This window comes from Hylaeus volcanicus, unplaced genomic scaffold (genome assembly GCF_026283585.1).
Source record: "Hylaeus volcanicus isolate JK05 unplaced genomic scaffold, UHH_iyHylVolc1.0_haploid 12237, whole genome shotgun sequence".
Lineage (NCBI taxonomy): Eukaryota > Metazoa > Arthropoda > Insecta > Hymenoptera > Colletidae > Hylaeus > Hylaeus volcanicus.
In genome coordinates, this window is record NW_026533172.1 from 1,802,740 (window position 1) to 1,823,639 (window position 20,900).

At 33.4% G+C, this 20,900-nt stretch overlaps 6 protein-coding genes across 27 annotated transcripts; 3 read left to right on the forward strand and 3 right to left on the reverse strand.

Moving 5' to 3' along the window:
- Nucleotides 1–22: 22 nt before the first annotated feature.
- On the reverse strand, nt 23–1,448 carry LOC128884044 (60S ribosomal protein L35-like). Its single transcript, XM_054137047.1, has 3 exons — nt 631–1,448; nt 254–567; nt 23–192 (listed from the first exon to the last, which is right to left on the reverse strand). The coding sequence occupies exons 1-3, from the start codon at nt 631–633 to the stop codon at nt 123–125; spliced, it is 387 nt and encodes a 128-aa protein (XP_053993022.1). The 5' UTR covers nt 634–1,448; the 3' UTR covers nt 23–122.
- A 496-nt stretch (nt 1,449–1,944) lies between these two features.
- On the forward strand, nt 1,945–6,619 carry LOC128884040 (regulator of telomere elongation helicase 1-like). Of its 6 annotated transcripts, none has more exons than XM_054137026.1 (21): nt 1,945–2,498; nt 2,542–2,938; nt 3,005–3,092; nt 3,191–3,487; nt 3,537–3,697; nt 3,763–3,904; nt 3,958–3,993; nt 4,059–4,142; nt 4,198–4,386; nt 4,447–4,577; nt 4,630–4,773; nt 4,831–4,939; nt 4,996–5,120; nt 5,175–5,290; nt 5,344–5,497; nt 5,552–5,626; nt 5,683–5,835; nt 5,891–6,147; nt 6,194–6,315; nt 6,364–6,423; nt 6,483–6,619. In XM_054137026.1, exons 1-21 carry the CDS (start codon nt 2,360–2,362, stop codon nt 6,579–6,581), a joined length of 3,078 nt encoding a protein of 1,025 aa, XP_053993001.1. In that variant the 5' UTR covers nt 1,945–2,359; the 3' UTR covers nt 6,582–6,619. The 6 variants fall into 6 exon arrangements, with proteins under 6 accessions (XP_053993001.1, XP_053993000.1, XP_053993002.1 ...); XM_054137025.1 differs by having other exon boundaries at nt 3,191–3,337; nt 3,395–3,487; nt 4,198–4,577; XM_054137027.1 differs by having other exon boundaries at nt 2,542–2,724; nt 2,785–2,938; nt 4,198–4,577.
- LOC128884041 (uncharacterized) lies at nt 6,579–9,455 on the reverse strand. 5 transcript variants are annotated; one of them, XM_054137033.1, is made up of 12 exons: nt 9,265–9,455; nt 9,076–9,215; nt 8,872–9,020; nt 8,732–8,796; nt 8,610–8,679; nt 8,412–8,563; nt 8,224–8,335; nt 8,087–8,145; nt 7,136–8,030; nt 6,937–7,071; nt 6,838–6,873; nt 6,579–6,785 (listed from the first exon to the last, which is right to left on the reverse strand). In XM_054137033.1, exons 1-12 carry the CDS (start codon nt 9,325–9,327, stop codon nt 6,700–6,702), a joined length of 1,962 nt encoding a protein of 653 aa, XP_053993008.1. In that variant the 5' UTR covers nt 9,328–9,455; the 3' UTR covers nt 6,579–6,699. The 5 variants fall into 5 exon arrangements, with proteins under 5 accessions (XP_053993008.1, XP_053993007.1, XP_053993006.1 ...); XM_054137032.1 differs by having other exon boundaries at nt 7,136–7,819; nt 7,868–8,030; nt 8,087–8,335; XM_054137031.1 differs by having other exon boundaries at nt 8,087–8,335.
- Nucleotides 9,456–9,494: 39 nt separating this feature from the next.
- LOC128884043 (uncharacterized) lies at nt 9,495–10,785 on the forward strand. Of its 6 annotated transcripts, none has more exons than XM_054137042.1 (8): nt 9,497–9,570; nt 9,625–9,701; nt 9,760–9,885; nt 9,936–10,005; nt 10,070–10,175; nt 10,219–10,404; nt 10,456–10,652; nt 10,727–10,785. In XM_054137042.1, the coding sequence occupies exons 1-6, from the start codon at nt 9,568–9,570 to the stop codon at nt 10,290–10,292; spliced, it is 456 nt and encodes a 151-aa protein (XP_053993017.1). In that variant the 5' UTR covers nt 9,497–9,567; the 3' UTR covers nt 10,293–10,404; nt 10,456–10,652; nt 10,727–10,785. The 6 variants fall into 6 exon arrangements, with proteins under 6 accessions (XP_053993020.1, XP_053993021.1, XP_053993017.1 ...); XM_054137043.1 differs by having other exon boundaries at nt 10,456–10,484; nt 10,542–10,785; XM_054137045.1 differs by having other exon boundaries at nt 9,495–9,570; nt 10,131–10,175; nt 10,456–10,785.
- A 62-nt stretch (nt 10,786–10,847) lies between these two features.
- On the reverse strand, nt 10,848–12,782 carry LOC128884042 (uncharacterized). Of its 5 annotated transcripts, XR_008459207.1 has the most exons (4): nt 11,787–12,747; nt 11,394–11,683; nt 11,180–11,346; nt 10,923–11,072 (listed from the first exon to the last, which is right to left on the reverse strand). XR_008459207.1 is itself a non-coding variant. In XM_054137036.1 (3 exons), the coding sequence occupies exons 1-3, from the start codon at nt 12,646–12,648 to the stop codon at nt 10,848–10,850; spliced, it is 1,647 nt and encodes a 548-aa protein (XP_053993011.1). In that variant the 5' UTR covers nt 12,649–12,782. The 5 variants fall into 5 exon arrangements, 4 of the variants coding, with proteins under 4 accessions (XP_053993011.1, XP_053993013.1, XP_053993014.1 ...); XM_054137036.1 differs by having other exon boundaries at nt 10,848–11,072; nt 11,394–12,782; XM_054137038.1 differs by having other exon boundaries at nt 11,290–11,346; nt 11,394–12,782.
- Nucleotides 12,783–12,799: 17 nt separating this feature from the next.
- Nucleotides 12,800–20,749, forward strand: LOC128884039 (uncharacterized). 4 transcript variants are annotated; one of them, XM_054137021.1, is made up of 27 exons: nt 12,881–13,055; nt 13,121–13,467; nt 13,528–14,011; nt 14,071–14,458; nt 14,530–14,728; nt 14,787–15,008; nt 15,086–15,156; nt 15,209–15,369; nt 15,453–16,549; nt 16,621–17,085; nt 17,131–17,318; nt 17,378–17,525; nt 17,582–17,737; nt 17,789–17,992; nt 18,063–18,226; nt 18,276–18,385; nt 18,450–18,628; nt 18,694–18,835; nt 18,905–19,154; nt 19,206–19,419; nt 19,473–19,547; nt 19,609–19,704; nt 19,765–19,938; nt 19,989–20,209; nt 20,269–20,353; nt 20,410–20,466; nt 20,528–20,749. In XM_054137021.1, exons 1-27 carry the CDS (start codon nt 12,896–12,898, stop codon nt 20,609–20,611), a joined length of 6,141 nt encoding a protein of 2,046 aa, XP_053992996.1. In that variant the 5' UTR covers nt 12,881–12,895; the 3' UTR covers nt 20,612–20,749. The 4 variants fall into 4 exon arrangements, 3 of the variants coding, with proteins under 3 accessions (XP_053992997.1, XP_053992998.1, XP_053992996.1); XM_054137022.1 differs by lacking the exons at nt 20,269–20,353; nt 20,410–20,466; nt 20,528–20,749 and having other exon boundaries at nt 12,800–13,055; nt 19,765–19,957; nt 20,041–20,171; XM_054137023.1 differs by lacking the exons at nt 19,989–20,209; nt 20,269–20,353; nt 20,410–20,466; nt 20,528–20,749 and having other exon boundaries at nt 12,800–13,055; nt 19,609–19,679; nt 19,765–19,932.
- The last annotated feature ends 151 nt before the right edge of the window (nt 20,750–20,900 follow it).

Sequence of the window (20,900 nt, forward strand, 5' to 3'; positions counted from 1 at the left end):
GACTCGAAAGTTCCGTTTCAAGTGTCAGTGTATTTAGGAAAGTTATTGTTTAATTGATCAATATAACAAATCGAAATGTTTCATTTTTATAGTTATGATTATTTAAAAAAAAAAACTAATGTTTACTCTGTATCCATAGCTTCTAATAGAGCATACCGTCGAATGGGAAAATTGCTTGCTTTTTTTTGAGCTCTGAAAAAAAAGACAAAACCACTTTATGGTGTAAAGCGAGATTGACAAATTAAAGCTTTACTTGACAGTATTTTTGTTTTTTTGTTCAGGAGTTAATCGTCGTCTCATAGCACGCGTAGCTTTTAATCTAAGATCTTTTGGAATATATTTTTTTCCACTGTAGACAAATTTAGCCTCAGTTCTTCTTTTTTCGTTATAAACAGTCAAAACGCGTGCGATAGATTTCTTGATAGATCGGACTTGCGAAAGTGTATTAGACGAGGTACTCGAAGTGGCAGACGTTCGTGCATTAAGTAACTCTTGCTTAAGACTTTGTAAATCTTTCAACAACTCTTCCTTTTCCTTTTTACGAAGTGTAAAAGCTTTAACTTTTGTCTAAATTATCATTAAATGCATCACATAAACATTTTCAAACCAAACTAGCTTTTTCCCCATTACCATGACGCCGATTTGTCTTAGTAGGTTATGTCGCGAATCCTTACAAAGTTTTTAAGAGTTTCTTTTTACGTTGAATTTGCCATTTATTAGGTCATATAAAGCTGTCCCGAGCAGATCATGCAATAACAAAAGGTTTAGGGACAAAACATTTTTTTGTAGCGAAACCAACAAAAAGCTGAATGTCAATAGAGTATGAGTACAATAACGTGGTCGACATCCAAAATTAACAATTAGAAACCTTGTTTAAGTTTTTTTTGTAACAAATGTATTCATTCATGTTTAGAAAAAAAAACATGATAAAATTATACCTTAAAAAAAAAGTGTGCAATTAGCAGTAATCCCGAGTATGTTTATGTCTTACTAACTGGTTGATTGGTAATAAAAATGTGGAGCGGATGATTATAGCTTAAAGTTTGTTGAAAACGAGAATTTTTTTCTTCACGTAATCTATTACGCTCTTTTCTTTTTTTCATATATGAGTTTTGGCATCTCAGTAAAAAATCCTCGTTTTCATTCTTAGTAGACACAAAATAAAACTGGTAGTAAAGTAGATCGTTAGATAAAAAGTTGCTTAGTCTTTTTGTTGACGAAGTAAAACCAATTTGGTAGTCCAGAAAAACTTTCCACGTTTCAAGTAATAACATATGTTTGAGTAAAATGTTAACAAGCCAGTAGTGCTCGATTTGTCAGTAATAATTTTCAGAAAAAAATGGTTTCTTCATTAAAAACATTACCTGAAAATGAAATGCTACGTTTATTAACGATGCAAAATCATGCTATTTAAAATTGAAGTTTGGATGTTTGTAAAACAAATTAAGACACTTCAAACATCTGAAAATTAATTAACATATAATCCAAAAAGTCGTCGTTTGTATAAAAGGTGGCAAAAGTGAGAGACCCTTTTTATAATATATGTTTACATTTTAAAAAAAAAAAAAATTGTTTTGAGTAAAAGAAAGTTACAACATTCTTGTCATGATTCTTAAAGTAAAGGAAAGAGATGCAAGACTTTTTTAATAAGAACCCCTTTCCTATGCTGGTAATAAGTAGTAGGTCGCTGATGCGTTACCTTAAGAAATGATACGCACACTAATAATACAAAGAATTGGTAGTTCGAAGTGGAGTTTAAATAACAGGCGCAAGATCACACTCAAGTGAACGCCTTACTGAAGCGTTTTCTAGTGAATAGCTAACGAAACATAATTTTGTTGGAGTGTACAGGAACATTTTACATAGTAAGGAATAACAGTCAGACTCTTTAGTGTTGGACTAGTAAAACCAAAGTAATTCTTTTACTTAACTCATTTTCCACAAGAAAACTAGAAAGACAATAAGTGTTGATGGTAGGAAATATCGAATGTTTTTTTTAAAAAACTTTTTTATTTGCACCAAAATTGTTGTTTTAAACTTGTTTGGTAAAGAAGTTTTGATGGTACTCGGTTTGATTGGACTACAAAAAAAAATATCGGCTTCACAACAGAATTATTTAAAGTATTGCACTAAAGATTGGTAGTTACAATTTGATAGGAATGAAACGTTCCTTAATGGCGGTCAAATTTTAGCTCCAGAACTGTCACAAAGCAGTTTTCAGATCCAATTACGAAACCATAAGAAGAAATTCTTTTATTACCAAAGTTGACGGTGTCAATGTTTTGCCTTGACACTAGAATAGTTTTGTTAATTTGATTGAAAAGAAAGGAAATCTAAAATACTTTTGGGTTGTCTTTGAATGACTCAGTACGGAATTGATGTCAATGGAATTCACGTAAAATTTCCATATCCGTTATATGATGCACAAAAGTTATATATAGAGAAACTTGTGACTGCATTGTCAAAGGGTAAGAATGCTTTACTCGAGTCGCCTACAGGTACGTTAGAATTGTTCAACGATCATAATCTCTTGAATAACAGGAACTGGTAAAACACTGTGTCTTCTTTGTGGAGCATTAGCATGGCAGAATGCTGTTATGCAAGGGATTGTACCCCATCCAAATCAGATTTCTAAAAAGATTGTGATTGAGCCTGGACTTGGTTGTAAAGGGAGCAGTTCTCAAGATGTATGTCCGTCTCATTTAGTGTGGGACACTTTAGCAGGTAGGCATTGTATGACTATAAAAGAGCTTTTAGTTGTGTTGTATATCTCACACTTTTTAGATCAGAGTCACGACAAACAACCTCAAGAGACCATTTTGAAAACATGGACGTTCAATAAACCAGTTTATCGTAAACGTCCTCCCCACATTCAAGTAGAAACTTTACAAGACAAAAACATAAACGAACAAGTACCAAAAATTTTTTTCATGTCACGGTAAATGAACACAATAGTATACAACATGATTAAGAAACCTTTTTTTTTGTTATGGGTTGAGTGTAGAACGCATTCACAATTGTCACAAGTGATCTCTGAATTGAAACAAACGGCTTATATTTCACATACTGTTAAAGTGTCAGATAGATTGACGGTATGCAGTATGAAGTTTTTTTTTTTTTTTGTTGCAACATTTTAGAAATCAAATAAATTATTATTTGTTTGTATGATATGTTGTTTCTTCGTCAATAGGATTCACAAAAATCAATATTAAGTGATGCCAACGATCTTAAAGCTACAATGCTCGGTTCTCGAGATCACTTATGTATTCATTCCGAATTAACAGCTTTGAAAGGTGCGGCACGCACCGCCGCTTGCCAACAGAAGCTTAAAGTTCATGTAAGTTGCGTGACAAATTCGAAATGGTGTTTACAAAAAATGTCACTGGTTTCAAAGTCTTGCCATTATGAAGGGGGTCTTTCGAAAATAAAATCCGATTTTTTTACATATCCTCGTGATATTGAGGAATTAAGAGTTTTAGGTGCTCAGGTGACGAAATTCTTTTTTTTTCTTTTTCCTTTCTATTCTCTTTTTCTAGAAAGGTTTTTGCCCTTATTATGCTGCACGGGATCATATTGTTGATTGTCACATTGTTTTCCTTCCTTACGAATATGTGTTAAACGCTTCGATGCGTAAGCAACTCAAATTTCAATTACGCGGCTCAGTCTTAATTGTTGATGAGGGTCATCATTTAGAACGGTCAATTCTTTTTTGTCGTTATAATGTGTGACTAGAGGTGTGTCATATTTTTGTTATGTCACCAGTGTTGCTGAAGAAGCGGGTTCATTTGATTTACCCGTGTCGACAATAAAATTTTGCGTATCCGTTCTTTCCGAATTTATCGGGTCGCAATTCGCTGTTGAACAGGATATCTTTTCAACTCAAGATGTCTTCGATAAACTGCTTGTAAGACTAGAGACATAAAGTGTTTAGTTTGGACTTGTTTATGGTGGCTCTAGAAACCGTTCACGCAATTGTGTGAGTATATTGAGTCTGTAAGGCAGTCTTTGTAATTGTAAAATTCAATTCAATAAAAGACATGATGACTGAGCTTTGTTAGATAGAATTGGAACCCTCTACTCATCACCCAGTCACTGCAAAATCACGCGTTTTAGAGGCGAGTCATCTGTTTGCAGCATTTCAAGTACGCTTTCTTTTTTTTGAAAAACATTTGACTTTTTTAATGACATTTGTATTAGAAATGTGGAATTTTTCCTAAAGACTTTGCTTTTTATGCAACTATTTTTTCAAAATGTACTGAATGGGTTTCGATGAGTGAAGAAGCCGTTTCTGTTTTAAGTCATAATTTGACAACTAAGCAGGAACCTTATGAGAACGTTTTCGTTACACTAAGCAAAGCTTTAGACCACCTTCTGAGTTGTTTTTCTGTAACCTTTTTTTTTTTTTTTTTAAAAAAAAAGTCATGGCTTGACGTGAAATGCTTTCAGTTGATTGCGTCCGTGGATCAAGAAATGCTACCATTGTATCGCATGTTTGTGTCAGAATCAACTTATCGTACAAACACACAACGAACAAATAATTCTACCTGTTTACAGGATCGTGCCCCAAAATTCGAGAGGTCGTTTTTTATTAACAATCCATTGATAAAAGCCATTTTTTTTTTCTTCCAGAACGTTATGTTTTTGGTGTTTTACTGCGGGAGCAATGGTGAAAGATCTTCTCCATTGCGAAGGAGTTCATTCACTTATTGTGACTTCCGGCACATTAAGTCCTTTAAAAAGTTATGCGGAAAGTCTTGGAATAAATTTTGTTGAGTAGGTTAATATGTGGTTCTCACATGAACAATATATCCGTAACCATAATTCTACTAGACAATGCGCCATGCTAGAGAACCTTCATGTCATTCCGAAAGAGAATATTTGTGTGCAAATAGTAACACGCCATTCAAGCTACGAAAAACCTTTACGGTTTGTATACCAAGTAGTTAACATGTCCTACCGTTAGCCTCTATCTTGCTAGCTACTGAGTCTTATTAGAATAAAGAAGATCAGCAACTTTTCTTCGCCCTTGGTGATATTCTCTGTGATCTTTGTTCAACTGTTCCGGGGGGTATTCTTGTTTTTTTTTCTTCTTACGCTCAAATGACAGTAGGACTTCAATGGTAACAAATCCTTTTTGTATTGTGACATATGTTACAAACATAGCAATGTTTTAGTCTCTCCAATACAAATTTGTGGGGCACTTTGGTAGCGCTCCGTGAAGTGATTTCTGAACTCTCCTATTCAACACCCGAAGCGTTTCAAACTATTTTAAAACGCTTCCGTTCTACACGTACTAGAAGGGAAAATCAATGCTTCAAATATTAATAAATTTTGCTAATCTAGCATTGCAGACTTTAGGTTCCAAATCGAGCAAAAAAAAAATATTGATTTTCGCAGTGATAAGAGGTCGATTTTCAGAGGGTTTGAATCTTATCAATGATATGTGTCGTTGTGTTGTGATTGTTGGAGTTCCACATCCTGCTATAACCGATCCGCGGTACACAAAATTTAATGACAATGCTTTTTTGTTTAATATAGAAATCGCTTCTAGTTTAAAGCTAAAACGAGCTGTTCTAGATCAGACGGCACCTGGTAAAGGACTTGAATGGTATTTACAACAAGCAAGGTAGACAACGCACAGGGTGGTACATTTAAGACAGCACAACTTTTTCCCTAATGTAGCCGTGCCGTGAATCAAGGTATTGGAAGAGTGATTCGGCATCAAAACGATTTTGGTCTTGTTCTTTTGGTGGATGAACGTTTCGCTTCGTATGATCAGTACAGTCAACTAAGTCGGTGGATACTCGAAAGTTCCCCATCATTTTCACCTGTTTTGTAAGTGACTTTGGGAATTTTCTTAAACGTATTCCTGTTTTTTTTTTTAAATTAGAAATTATAACGAAATCCTTGGTAACATTAATAATTTTTTCAAAAAATTCTCAACGCCAATGAAAACCCCTTTTATAAAAAAAGAATTTCCTTGTGTTACAAAAACGAACGGACTTTTGCATGAAAACAAAAATCAAGTCATCGAACGACCAACGTTTCGGCGCCCAAAGATGATGATTCGATCTCCAACGAAGAAGGCTTCAGTGTTATTCGATCAACAAATTAAAAAAGCAACTATGCCAAAAAAAAGTTCACTGGGTACGCAAACATTCGCTTTTAATTCATTTAATCCGTGTGGTACAAGGCGGAGCTTCTTTATCTTCCGTACTTCGCTCGACTTATGCTCTTCGCCAAATGATGCACACGAGTTTTGCAATCAAGACTGAAACAGAAGGAGAAATATCCCATTGTGGTGTTTGTGCGGAGGTATCAATAACTGTACGCACCGTCACAGTGCACTTTTTTTTTCTCCAGATGACGCATAAACAAAACCCTTTAATAAAAAGTTTACGATGTGGGCATCGAGCCTGCCAGGTACATAATGAGTACAGTGGATTCATGGCAGCTAATGTATAAAAACGATTTCATGTTAGAGTTGTTGGAAGACTGTTCTCGTCACAAATTTAGCTTGTCCTCTGTGCGGAGAAAAAACACGAAAAGAGCATATTTACAGTGGATGGTCGTTTGAGTAATCCCGTCATTTTAAATGTTTGACTGTGTCTCTTAGTTTATTTTTTTATAAAGAAATGCAAAAACTTAGTTCTAAACTATTTTTTTAAGGAATACCTAGTTAAAAATATCATTACTATCTTAAGCTAATTTGGGTGGAGGTTTGGGGGCTATTTTTTTGTGTGCTTCTTTTTTAAGTAATAAACGAGGTGGCGCTACTTTTGTTTCTATTCAAATAGATTAACGACACATTAGCAATTGAACAACCTTTCTATTTACCATTTAGTATGGAATGCGTTTCCTCCAATAATGTATCTGAATGAAAAGGGTCATAGTTTTTTGGTTGGATAGAATACAAACTGTCACTAGAACACTTACTTGTTTGAGAATCTTCTAAAGAGCTCGGAAGTTGGGGAACTTTACTTAGTGGCAAAATTTTGGCTTTGAACTTTGGTACGTCCGTCGTTTTTCCGAAAGCGCTCGAATCCTTCTTTTTGATAGTTTTAAGAGGCGCTGTTTATTTTTAACAAGGAACGCAAACTGAGCAAAAAACTAGAAATTCATGATGGACGCGTACGTTGAACAGATTTGAAATCAACAGATTTTTGAAGCTTTTCGTTTTCCATTTCATTCGTACTGTTTTTTTTATGATCATTTTCTTGTGAAATGTCAACTTGCATAGGGGATTCGCGTAATCCTTCTTCAAAAGTGATACTTTTTGATTGTTTAATTTTTTTTAACGATGGTAAAGTAGACATTTTCGGTTGTGTTACGTGTTTTGTTTCTAGTCTGAAAACCATAGGTGTGTTTGTTTTTTCACTCTTTAAAATAGACGCGGGCGTTGCCTTTTTGACTGCACTCGATTCACTTTGTTTTTTAATGCTTTGTATTTTGTTCAAATGTTTTTTTGGGGTACTGAAAAGTGCTATACTGTCAGAGTTGACAGAATGTTCTCTGGAATCATTCGATTCTTGTGAGTTTAGTCTCTCGAGCACATTCTGAACCAGGTTTTTACGATTTTTTGAAGAAAGATTTGTGCGTGACGACCGTAGACTTGTGTCGGAATCAGAACATGTTGCTTTAAAATTGGAAGAAAGCTGATTGGAAAGCAACTGCGAAGAAACACTGCTTGATGAAATGGAGTCGCTTGAAGACATGGATTCAATTGTCTTAGAAAGCTTTTTGATCAGAGAATTTAATGTTTTAGCAACTGGTATATCTCTGGAACTGGTTGCACTTGATATGCGGTTGTCCTTCAACTCTTCCAAGGGATGTAAACGTGAGAGTAATTTCGATACAGATTTCTTACGTTCATGCTTTCTTTCCTCCTCAAATTTTTCTACCGTGTTGTTTTGTTTCTTCAAATGATTGTCTGTTTTGATCGTTAATGTTTTTTTTTTGGAATCCAAACGTTTTGAAAGTGAAACGGTTTTGTTTCCTTCTTTCATTGTTTTTTTATTTTCAATGTCGGTCTGAAGAGTATTAAAAAAAAGGGGTTTTGTGAGAAAACATGTTTACACTTGTTTACCTTAGTCGAAAAAAGTTGAGGTTGCGACATGTTATCTTTTATCAAATTGTTTTTCAATGCTAAGAAACGTATTAGTTCAGACAGCATCATAAACATGGAACTAGACTGAATCAACGGAGATAAAGAAAAGAAAGTACCTTCTTTAGACGAAATTTGTAACGACTTATTTAACATTTTAATCGTAGGTTTAGGGGGAGAGTCATTTTTCATAGACTGTGTATGTGATTCATCTTTGTCCTTTTGTTCAGCCTAAAACAGAATATTTTTATAAAACAAAAGTTTTTTGTAAATACGTTTCATAAAAAACAACATTTTTTTCTAGTACATGTTTGTAGGGTGGGAGTTCGTTGTTAATACTATTAATTTTCATTTTAAATTTCAAATTTATAGCCTGATCTTTGGGTGGGTACACGGAACTAATATCATATGGAAGAGTTTCAGTGTGACGCTGAAACAAAGTCGTGAAATCTTCATCTACTAAACATATGATTTGAGAAAGAGTTAGCTGAATATAAAGTGTTACCACTAAGTTTTTTTTCTAAACGATCAATCATGGAATCAAAAGCCATCGCTGATTCATTAGGCCGAGCTACCTAATGGACTGTATTGAAAGACAAACATAAGATACAAAAGAAAAATTGTTACAGCAGGATCACGGCGAGCAATTCCTAAGAGACGTTGTTCCATACACGTCATGCACCAGGTGCGACCTAAATGAAACACAAAAAATAGTAACTAGGTTTTATTCAAAAAAAAAAATGACACCAAAGGTAAGACAATCTGACAATTATGTAACCAGCGGGGATCATGTGTGAGGACACTAATGTATCGTAGATCCAGAGGGGCTTGTAGGTACAAAGACTTATAAGCTAACCAAACTTTATCTTTTGTACATATGCATAGCCATTTAAGATCTAAAGGTGCTTTTTTCCAGCTATGTGAAAAATGAAGTCAATGAATGAAATGCACACGGTTTAAACACCAAGTACCGATCAGCAAGAGACATCCATGTTGTATCGTTTGTTTGTCGAGCTAAAAATTGAAGATCTTCAATGTTATCTTCCTTTACACCTTCTTTTGCTGGGTCGTGTTTTTTACCATACGTTTCATTCCAAAATTGTTCAGAAACCTGTAAAGTTTTGAATGAAACCTAAGAATTGAAATCTTAAGCCTTTTACCAGTGTTGGATCAACTATGTAAGACTTTAGCTTTTTTGCCAAGGCTGTAAGACGGCTATCCATCTATAAAAAAATGTAAGAGCAAACGAAAACATTTGGATTAAGTAAAACTATTTTTAAATTTTCTAATGGTGTTGTATCGAGTTTTAAAATGTAATCAGCACTGCGAGAAACATTTGAATGTGAGAATTCGCGCCAAAATTTAAAAGGGACTGATACGAGATTGGCATGCGTTAATAATTCTTGCTGCAATTTATCAATTATGTAGACATAATTTTTTTTTATTTTTTGGCTGAATTTAAAATGGTAACAAAATTCAATGATTATCAAATAATAACAATTTGTTTTTTGTATTTCTAGCAGCCTCGTAACGTGGATTTCTTAGCTCAGGAATTTTTTCAAAAATCAAGGAGACCTTATGGTCTTCAAGGAGAAAGGTAAACACACGCTAAGATAGAGTGACTTGTTCAAGTAAAGCTTTTGTTTTATTTCTAGAGTCTACGCACCTTTACGACCTTTTAATTCTGTGAACAATCGGTCTAAATTGACTGTGGCTGCTTTGCAAAGCGAAATTCATCAATTGAGAAATGAAATATCCCTGTTAAAACATGAGCTTCAATGGTATATTGTTCCCCGATTGCATGCACAAGAATATTTTTTTTTATTTTTAGGAGGGAAGATTCTATTTATAAAGCTCAAGAGCATTCGAATGCGTTAGTAAAAGAGCTGGTGTGTTTAAAGGTAACACCAGTTGTGTTTGATTATTTAAGAAACCTTAAGTGTATTCTATTTTTGATTTCTATAGAGATATGCCGAAAGAACAAACCTGTTTAATCCTCGATTTTATTTGATTCTTTCTTCTTTAGTTCAGGGATTACTTGAAGCTGTTGCACAGGACCCTTCACAACAAGGTTTATTTTTAATTTTTTCTTTTCTTAATACGAAAACTTTTAGTGTCGGATATAATTCCTGAGTGCCTGTCTCTCATAGATCAGTGTCCTTTGGTACGTTTTAGATGGCATAAGTAGAGGTATAGAAAGAGAAAATAAGAGAGTTACAAAAAAAAATCATGCACTGCGACGATTCTTTTTGAATGGAAAAAACCGTGACCTGTTGTATTCCCGGAGTTACAACGCCTTGGTAATACAAAACGATCTTCATTTTAGAGTAACAACAAATTGCTTCTTGTAGATTGACACCAATTTAATTTGTATTTTAATGTAACGTTAAAAAAATTAAAAAAAAAAGGATACCACATACAAAATTTTTTGATAAAGAGCAACAACATTAGCGATTAATTGAGATGGATTGTTTTACAAACAAACATATTTAATGTTTAGCGATTGATGCTGGCCTTCTGCTTTGGGATACAAACTAGAAAAAAAATGGTAATAACATCAAAAGGTAGAAATTCAATAGTATGTATGTGTGTGTGTGTTCTTCGTAATACGTGCTACAAAAGCAATTGACAAAGTTATATTTCAAAGGCGTCAGGAACAGAAATAAACAAGCTTTCAAAAAGAGTGTACTTTTTTGTTAATGAATCGTTCAATGTTGTTTTGAGTGGGTCAAAAACAGGAACGTTAAAAAAAACCTTTAAAGGTGAACAATGACCATTGTCTATGAACCTCGTCACGTATATCGTGGTCTTTCGACATCCAATAATCAGAGACTTTAGTGGAATCAGACAGGTCACACAAACAATTGTCGTGCGTGCTAACCAAATATTCAGAAACGGAACGGCAAATGATTTTGAATACATCATGCTCTGTCGTTAACACTTTTAAATGACGCTTCACAATAGAAACCTGAAACAGCGACCCCATTAACACACATATATAACTATATAAAAACTGTGTAAGAAAGAAAAAAAGCCTCTAAAAAAATGCGTTTTAAAAAAGGACTGGAAACTTACTAATGTAGGAGAAGGTTTTTTTTTTTTTTTGTTAGTGAGTAAGTGAGGTTTTAGAATTTTAGTGGAAGAAGGGGATGGTATAGAAGGAAACGGTTTCTTTTGCTTGTTACCTTTTTCTGAATCCAGTGAAAGTGTGCCTGTTGTCTCATGCATAAGTGAGTTCGATGCTGCAATAGGAATATGGCTAAAGAACACAACAAAAAATGGTACGTACGTGGTAAATCTTTAACGAGCTGATCTTGCATTTGGCGAGAAGAGGAAGAGGAAGAAGAAAAAAAAGTAGATGGAGTCGTAACATTGGTAGGACTTGAAGTCATGCGAAATAATGATGCTACGAAATCTCGACCAGATAAAATTCCACCATCATCGGTGCGGCTTGAATACATACTTTTACCATATTGTTCTTGACCAAATTTTTGTCGCTGATTTAACTCGTATCGTTGGAAATCATCTGTTGAACCACGATAAGGTGGAGGAGTCAAATGACAGAGGTCGTCTTCACTACTGCAGACAAATGCGTCATAGGAAGATTTTTTTTTTTTTTTTTGAGAAGCACCGTTAGATAATAACGATTTTTTATTCTTTTCCAGAGTTGTAAGCCGCTTACGTTTTCCCTTATGAGCAGATAAAGAATATTTCATATGACGGTAAAACCGTATAAAAGGTTGTATGATGTCGGCTCCTGAAGAGAAGGTGAAAGAGCGTGTGGAGGAAAAAGATGGTAAATTAATTTCTCTAAGAAAAGCTGTGCAATCTAAGGCACGTTGTCTTTGTGCTGTAACACAACGATTTTCACGAATACAAAAAGGACAAAACCATAAAGAGCGTAATTCATTTGAAATTGATAAAGGAAAAGTTAACTGATCAAAACAAAATTGATGACAAGCAACACGACAAACTCCATGATCGCCTGAACATTGTAACCATTCATTTTGTAAGGTTTCTGTAGTGAGGTCTTGATAAATAGAAAAGCATAAAAAACACGAAACGCAGTTTTGTTGCGCTTGCTGTCGTTGTACTCTTTGCACTGTTGGTGGTCGGAAAGCTTGGGGTTTATAGTGTTGGTCAACATGAGCAACGCGACGCTTAACGTGTTGAACGCCATCAACACAAGAATAACCAGCGAGAAAAGTGAAACGTCTTTTACATTGAGGGCATGAATTTTCTTGAGAAGACCACGCCAGAATACATTTAAAATGAAATGTGTGAGAACAGCAGTTAATCAAACCAATCAACGCTAATGTTTGTCGGTTAGATGTGCCTTGTACAAAACCTGTCAAAGTGGCATCCATTCCGGACGTTTCCATGTTGATCATATCTAATAAGCAACAACAACATGTTTTTTGTAAATTAAGAACTTTAATATCAACTTGAGTGGGAAGCTTTTTTTCTTCAGCTTGGGAGCCATTTTGTACACTCGGAGTAGGAAGCTCCTTTTTTTCGGCTTGCGAAACATTTTGTACGCTCATGTGTATCCAAAAAGGAAAGCATGAATAATAAAAAGAAGAGAAAGAACTCAGAAAATGTGAACCTTTTTTTAATTAATGTAAAACACTCTTAAGGTTGTTTGTTTATAAAAAAGTAAATCACATTCTTTTACACTTCTGCACAACCAGTTTGGCCTGTCCCAACTAACATTTTTATAGAAGCGGAACCTGTGTGTTATGTTGCCATTCATAAACATTTTGTGTTGTTTGGAATTCCTTGATTATAGAAATGGATTTAAGCTTTAAGGAAGATTTTAGTGAAAGATTGTGGCAACATACACATGATGTAGGGTCAGAATTAGAAAAAAAAATTGAAAACATGGATGGAGCTCAAGAGGAACTTTTTGATTTTTCTCATACTAAAACATGGAATGAAGATATTCATATTCGTAGGGCATAAAAAAAACAACGATTTTTATTATTGTGTTTTAATAAAATGTTTTGATTGTTTTAGATATACCACACAATTTAAATGGGTTTGAAAAATTACAATATTGGTTTGCTTATTTAAAGTCAAGCCGAGTGGATATTATAGCGCAGTTAGGTGGTTCCTCAGCCGTGTTTTTCATTCATGTTGAAAGTTTAATTCTTAAGTTTTCTTTGGATCCCGCTCTACATTATGATTATAAAGATTTCACGCAGTCTTTACGTCTTGTTTATTATATAGAAAATTTTTTGAATATGTTAAAACAGTCAGGAGGAATTTTTCAACTGATATTTTTTGATTCTTTTAAACCACTATTGAATGAAATATCACCTTTTTTATTACTTGTACGCAACTCTTTTCTTTTGGCGTGTACTGTAAGTTTTTTTTTCATAAATCGAACGTGTTTTCTTAAAACATTTTAATGTTTACTTTAGAAAAAAAATTCGGCCAATTCAATTGATTTTTCTGTTTTTCCATGTTTTGAGCATAAAACTTTTATTCAATTTCTTTTAAACATCCAGCCTCCTTTTTTCTTACTAGAAGATTGCACATCTTTTACTGATGTTGGAATAGCACAGCATGTGTCTAAAAACTTATGGAGTTTACCTTATCTTTTAATGTATCGCATTTTACAAAACAAAGTGATTGTTGCTCTTGGTTTTAATATTCAAGCCAAAGGTCGTAAATTTTATGCTTTCTGTATTACGCCCCCAATTCCTTTGTTTGAATCTACCACGGTTCAAATGGTATTGGAATCGACGCAATCAATGGAGAAAATATGTGAACTTAGAACTTTTTCAATGGATGTTCTGCACGAATTCAATATCTTGAAACAGTCTGGTCAACTACCTCTTTTTAGTGTTAGAGACCTGCTTATTATTGTGTCAACTTTAAGTTGTATTCAGGAAACAGCAAAAGGTGTACATATTTGTTAGTTTAAAGTCATATCGAAATAGCCTTCTTTTTGAATTTTATAGACTTGCCAATGGAGACCTGTGAAAAGTTATTACTTGTTTGTAAATTGTTACTTTTAAGCTCTCACGTTTGCCGCTTGTTACCCTTACAAAATAGAGCGTTATTAGGTTATAAAGAAATGACTGATGATATTTCGGAAATTCATTTGTTTAAAGAGGATTTTTGTCAAAAACTTCAATCCATTCAATCGTATTTCAATACATACCTTGACGCGTTTATGGATTTTTCCAGCAATACAAAAAAATGCACTGATTCTCTAAAACAATTTTGGACTCTTTTTAATAATTTATGTGAACCTTCAACTTTTGTTAGTGATTTATTAGATGTTATTGATACCCGTTTCTTGTTTATCATGACAGTTCTTCTCTCTCAAAATCTTGATGATTCATTGTAAGTGAATTTCTTATGATTCTTTTTTTTCACTCAGGATCCTTTAATTTTGTTATTTTTTTTTTCTCAAGGCAATTGCAAGAATCTTTTGTTCAACTCCCTGAACCTATCGCTTTTTCATTAAAACGCTTGTATAGTGCTCTTGAATGTGTTGATGACAAACCATTTTTCCCTATTGATTTTCAACCATTTCTTTCTTATTTGCCTGGTCTACAAACGTTAATATGTTCTCAAAATATTTGCTCTTCTACATCGTTACCAACTCTACAGGTGTTTCTTCTTTTTATTAAAAAAAAAAACGTTATTTCCTATTTTGGTTTTTTTACAGTATCTAGATAATAGGTTTATGAATTTCATTATTAAAGAAGAGACGATTCATTCATCTTATGCTCAGCAAATTACCACCAAAAGTACAAATGAGGAGACAACTTTTAGTCAAGATTTTTGGAAAACAGATATTGGGCGTTCTTTTCGAACGGGAGTTTTATTGGATGTAGCTCAACTTGAAATAGAACAACGCCTTAAAATGGATAATATGAATACTTTTGCTGTAAGTATCTTGTCGAATTATTTTTTAAAAACCTCCTTCAGGAAAGAACAAAATTAAAAATATGTTTTATGTATTAGAAACAAAATCTTTCAAGTCATTTAACGGGATATCAGAAACAAAAGTATTTGTTAAAGCAAAAATTACGAATGTATGTTTTCTTCTTATTAACAATTCAATGATTTTTTTATATTGTTTGGTAGAGCGCAACGAGGTGCTACTACCGTTCATAAATTTGGAACCAGCTTAGGAACACCATCTAAATATCATCACAGCATCAAAGTGTCTTTACAAGGGCAACATGTGTGGAGTAAAATATTAACTAGTGCATCAACAGACGCTGAACCTTTAACAAAACAAAAAGGTGAAGTTCACTAATATTAAAGAAAAGATAAAATTATTAAGCAGAGTTGATTTCGAATGTTTGTTTGTGTGTGTGTGTTTTAGGTTTGGAAGGTAAAAAAAAAGTTTCCTTAAAAGCACAACAAATTATTCAAAAAAATGAACAAATTCAACATCAAAAAATAGTGTCAACAGACACTGAACGTTTACCTACGTTACTTGGTACCGTGTCCGCTTTATTACAAAAGCGTTTACAACCTGGAGAATTGTGTATGCGTATTCTTGATATCCTTGTGGGGACAGCACGTTTATCGCATGAATTCTTTGATTTTCCAGCTTTATCCAGTTTCATTACATTACCAAAAAGTCGAGCTCAGGTTCTTATTGCAACGATAGATGTTTTATTAAAAACAGTATTGAATTATTCAACTGTCAAGGAAACATGTGACACTTGCGCTTTTGAAGAAGATTTACATAATATGTTATGTTTTACATTTCAATTTGTTCATCATGTCATTCGATTTTCTGTACATGTTTTAACACCCGATGATATTGTTAAAATACAAAAATTACTACTTTTATTAGGTTTTGAAAAATCCTCCAATTCTGTGTTTGAGTATTGGAAAAATGTCCAGTTAACATGCCCACAAGAAGATGATTCCAAAGTCACGTCTTTAGCGAAAAAAGAAAAAGTGCATAAAAAAAAAATTACGGATCAAAGCAAGCAATTAGACAAAAATACTAAAAATGTGGCGTCAATAGAGAAAGCTTATGTTTCACCTCAAAGTGTATCGCGTATTTTTTATAGTATTCCAAAAAAGTTTGAAAATGAAATACAAATGCAATTTATGGGTCAACATATGACTCGAAGTTTAGGATCCGTCACAGATGTTCGAGTCAAATTTAAGCCAGATAGTTGGCAAATTCGTTTACTAGATACAGTTGATGCCTATCGTAGTACACTTGTATGTGCTCCAACTGGATGTGGAAAAACATTTGCTTGTTATTATGCTATGGAAAAAGTTTTAACTTTTGATAATGAAGGTGTTTGCGTTTTCGTTTGCCCATCAAAAGCTTTAGTGCAACAAGTAGAGCATGAAGTTAAGGCTCGTTTCAGTACAAAAGAATATCCTTCTGGATGTTCTATGGGGCTTATAGGAACTCTTTTGACGCATATTGAGGACGCTCCTCTAAAATGTCAAGTAACTCCTACTAGTTGTTTTAGTTTATTTTTCATTCACTTTTTTTTTTTTTTTACTATAAAAAAAAAAAGATACTTTTAACGCTTCCTTCCATGTTTGAAATGCTTTTAATGTCACCCTATTATCGTGATTGGGTGTCTCGTTTACGTTATGTGATTCTTGATGAAGTTCATTGCATTGGAGAAGGCGATGATGAAGGACGAGCTTGGGAACGACTCATTCAACTTATTCCTTGTCCATTTATTGCACTTTCAGCTACCGTTGCTAATCCTTATTCATTTCATCATTGGTTAAGTATAGCTCATAAAAGTAATACCGAACAAAATCTGCAAATACATAAAAAAAAAAATGTTAACCTAATCTTTTTCAACGAACGTTACGCTGATTTGAATTATTACATTTTTGGACGTACTGACGATCCTTTAGCGGAAAGCAACATTTTACCTTTAAATCCTATTATATGTCTAACCTATAATCAAGTTATAATAGATGGTATCACTCAAACTTTTTATTTACCTAGTGGTGATCTTTTAAATGTAATTTTTTAAACTTTAAGTTTTTTTTAACATTTTTTTTTTTAGGCTTATGGAGTAGCAAAAAATCTCCTTTTAGCTTATTACGATATTGATGAAACGACCGAAACCTCGACTTCTCTTCAATTTTCTCAACTTTCCAAAGTGCAACAAAAAGAATTAATGACTTTTGTTACCATTATGAGTCCGTCGTGTTACTTCATTAACACTGCATGTATATCTAAAAAACAATACAGGTTACTTTTAAAAAAGAATAAGTGTTTTAGCAAACACTTTAATTCCCCTTTTTTTTTAGATATTATATGCAATGGTTTATTATGACATTTTCACAAATGATTCAATGGGGTATTATAACTCAAAAACTGTTCAAGTGTATTCAAAAAAATCTTATTGACAAACACCCCATTCAACATAAAAAAGATGTCGTGAAAGGAACTTTATGGGTAAAATGGCTTTTCATTTTATTTTCTTTATATATAGTATTTTTTTTTTAATTTAGAAACCTTATGTAAAAACCGTTTCAACGGACTTTAGCAATTTGAAGAAAATGTCTAACGAAGAAAATCTTCCCGACTCCGATTTAATCGATACAAATGTTTTCTCTTCGTATTGGTGCGAAGTTGACGAAAAACACAACCCTTACACGAATCCTGCAGTAAGTCTTTTCAACTACAAAAATTATTAAAAAAATAAATTGTTTGACTAGGTAGTGTATGATTTTTGTCAAAAACTTTACCGTTTGAATTTCATGCCTCTCTTATTATTTAATTTTAATAGATGCGTTGTAACGCATCTATTTCATAGTCTTTTAAACCATCTTGTAGAAATGCAACATAAAAAATATTATGGTACACCTGAAGCAGCAGCCTCGACGCGTAGCATTAATAAAAAAAGAATGGATGATTATAAGGTTCTTTATGAAAAAATAAAAAATTATTTGTATTTAAATAAAAATTTTTTTTTTTTTTTATTCATGGTAGGCCCTTGTTCGTCACAGAGAAATGATGGCGAAAATGAAAACCGTATCAAAACGACAAAGAGAAGAAGAAGATATTGAAGTGGAAGATACAGATTCTTTACCTTTACCTCCTCCACCTATAGATATAGCTGAAGAATATGATGAGGAATTTGGATTTGCTAATAGGTTCATACTATTCGTGTTTTCACTCAGTTATTTACCATTTTTGTTTTAGACGTATATGGGGTACCAATTATGATGAAATCCAAAGAATTCTTGCTCGAATTAGTACGCGTTTAGATAAAAAAACTTCGATTTATGTTGAAGGGTTACGGCGTGGAATTGGTGCGTCAATATGTCAAGTCTTTGTCTTAAGATATATAACTGAAAAAGAACACTATGTGCTTAGCGTTTCATCATAGCGGTTTGGGTCGAAGATATCGATCAGGTGTTGAAATGCTGTATCGTATGGGGTATCTCCGTGTTGTATTTTCAACGGATACACTCTCTCATGGTGTTAACATGCCGTGTAAGACGACTGTGTTCTTAGGCGATTCACTTTTATTAACACCTTTACTTTTTCGACAAGTCAGTTGAGCGTAAAATATTCCGTTACGAACCAAAATTGATTTGTTTTGTCTTTCTTTTTCAAGACGTCAGGAAGAGCTGGGCGTCGAGGTTTTGACGTTTTAGGTCATGTTGTGTTTTGGAACGTTTCTTTTCCAAAAATCAAACGGCTCATTTGTGCTCGTTTACCTATTTTATCAGGAGAATTTAATGTGACGACAACAAATGGTACTGACTTTATTTTGAGTACGCGTGTTTCCATTGTTCATTCTTTTGTGAATTCTGTACAAAAAAAAGTGATGCGAACATACCATTTACTGAATACCGTTTATAATCGACAACGTGAAGCATTAAAACAAAAACAAAAAGAATCGTGTGTTTTACAAATTAAAAAAATGCAAACCGCATTTACTGAGCAATTTTGTGATCTTGAAAAAAGTCTTTTTCGTATGTATGAAACTCCCTTATTAATGGTTTCCACTTTATCTATTGAGAAAAATATAACAAATCTTTTGCACATCCGTAAAGCAATCAACTGGGCGTTCCGGTACGGATTTCTTTTTGCGTGTGTTTCCTTCTCACTTCAAGTTCGTATTAGAGTGGCTGCAAATCAAGCTCGTTTATATAATTTTTTAAATGAAAAAGGTGTTCCTATGGGTCTTGCTGGACTACCGGTCTTGTTATATAACGAAGAACCGGGAAATCTAGCTCTCACAGTCACCTTGTTAAGTGGTGCAATTGAAAAATATTTAAACCGACCTTTACAAGAAAATGAAATGATACCCACCGACCGATTGAATACAGATGAAGAGGTTTGTCCCAACTTTTTTTTTTTTTTGCCTCCATTAGCAGTTGTTATCTTCAGGTTACCATGTTTCAGCTTTGTCGTTTTATCACGTTAATAGCTCAATTTGTAGCTCCAGTGGAAATGAATTATAATGTATTGTATTTCTGTACTGTGTTTTGTTTGAAGGTTTTTTTCTTTTTTGTTTTTCATTAAGATTTATCTTCGAATGAAGCTGGATTCTTCTTTTGATTGTTTATTACCAGCGGTAGACTCAACTCTCTCCAAGTATCTTGAAGAATTCAATGCAATAGTAATTGTTTTTTATATACACAACCCCAAATTTTTCGTTAACGAATGCTTGATTCCTTAGGCATTTGAGAGTGCAAAACTTTATGTAAAACTTTTAACAACCACGACAGCAATGGATTCAGAAAGCAAATTAACTCTTCCTATAACACATACAGATTATAAAACCAGTTCAAACGTATCTCATGATTTTTCAAATGCTTCTAGTTTCTTATTTCAAGGACTTTTAAAACAACACGTTCGTTCACAACATTAAAGTCCGTCGACTTTTTGACAATTTACTTTTAGATGTTTCCCTTCAAATGTCGTTCACCCTTTACTGCCATTTGTGGTCGAACAGATGAGGATTTCGCTTCTTTATCTGAACTTCAAAGTTCTATACCTCAGGATGTTTTCTTTGATACATCACTTATCTCTTACTATTCCCCGTATACTGTCACATTTCAAAACACCAAGCGCTATCTACTAAGTAATTATATACCCCATTTTTTCTCTTATCGAAGCCAAAAGTACTTTGTAATTTTTTTTTCTTTCGCTCTCTCTACAATTTTGTCTCATTTCATTTTAGGAAAACATCTTTAGCTTCTTGTGTGAATCCAAATGATTTATGGGATCATATGACACGCTATGAAAATTGTTTATGGATTGTTATGGTAACAAAATTTCTTCTGTTTGATTCTAGTAACTTTCTTTTGCAATGTAATTCTAGACGTATATTAAAGAATGTATACACTCGTCGAGCGAGTTTTTTAAAGGAAATGTAACTGTAAGTATTAAAAAAAAATGGTGTGAAAAAATAAAGTGTCAATTGTGTGTTTTTTTATTAGCCGGAAACTGTTGAATTTTTAAAAATTGTTCAACAAAGCTTCACATTATTTGAACAATTTAAAAAGGCTGAGGCTGCAGTATAATTTTTTTTAAAGTATTACAATTAAATTCATTTCATGAAAAAACATTCATATTAAAATAAAACTGTGTGCATGCACACTTGTTGAAAAGCTATAAGCCAAAATGTTACAATAACCTTTAGAAACAATTTTGTAGAATAATTCAAAATGATGAGTTACCTGATACTTTTCGTTTACAAAAAATTATAATATCAAACGCTTTAAAAAATAAAGAATTTCAGATTGGGACATGCAAACCCATATTTGGAGCGTGGCAAATGTGTTCTCTGTCTAAAGTTGACATATATATTCA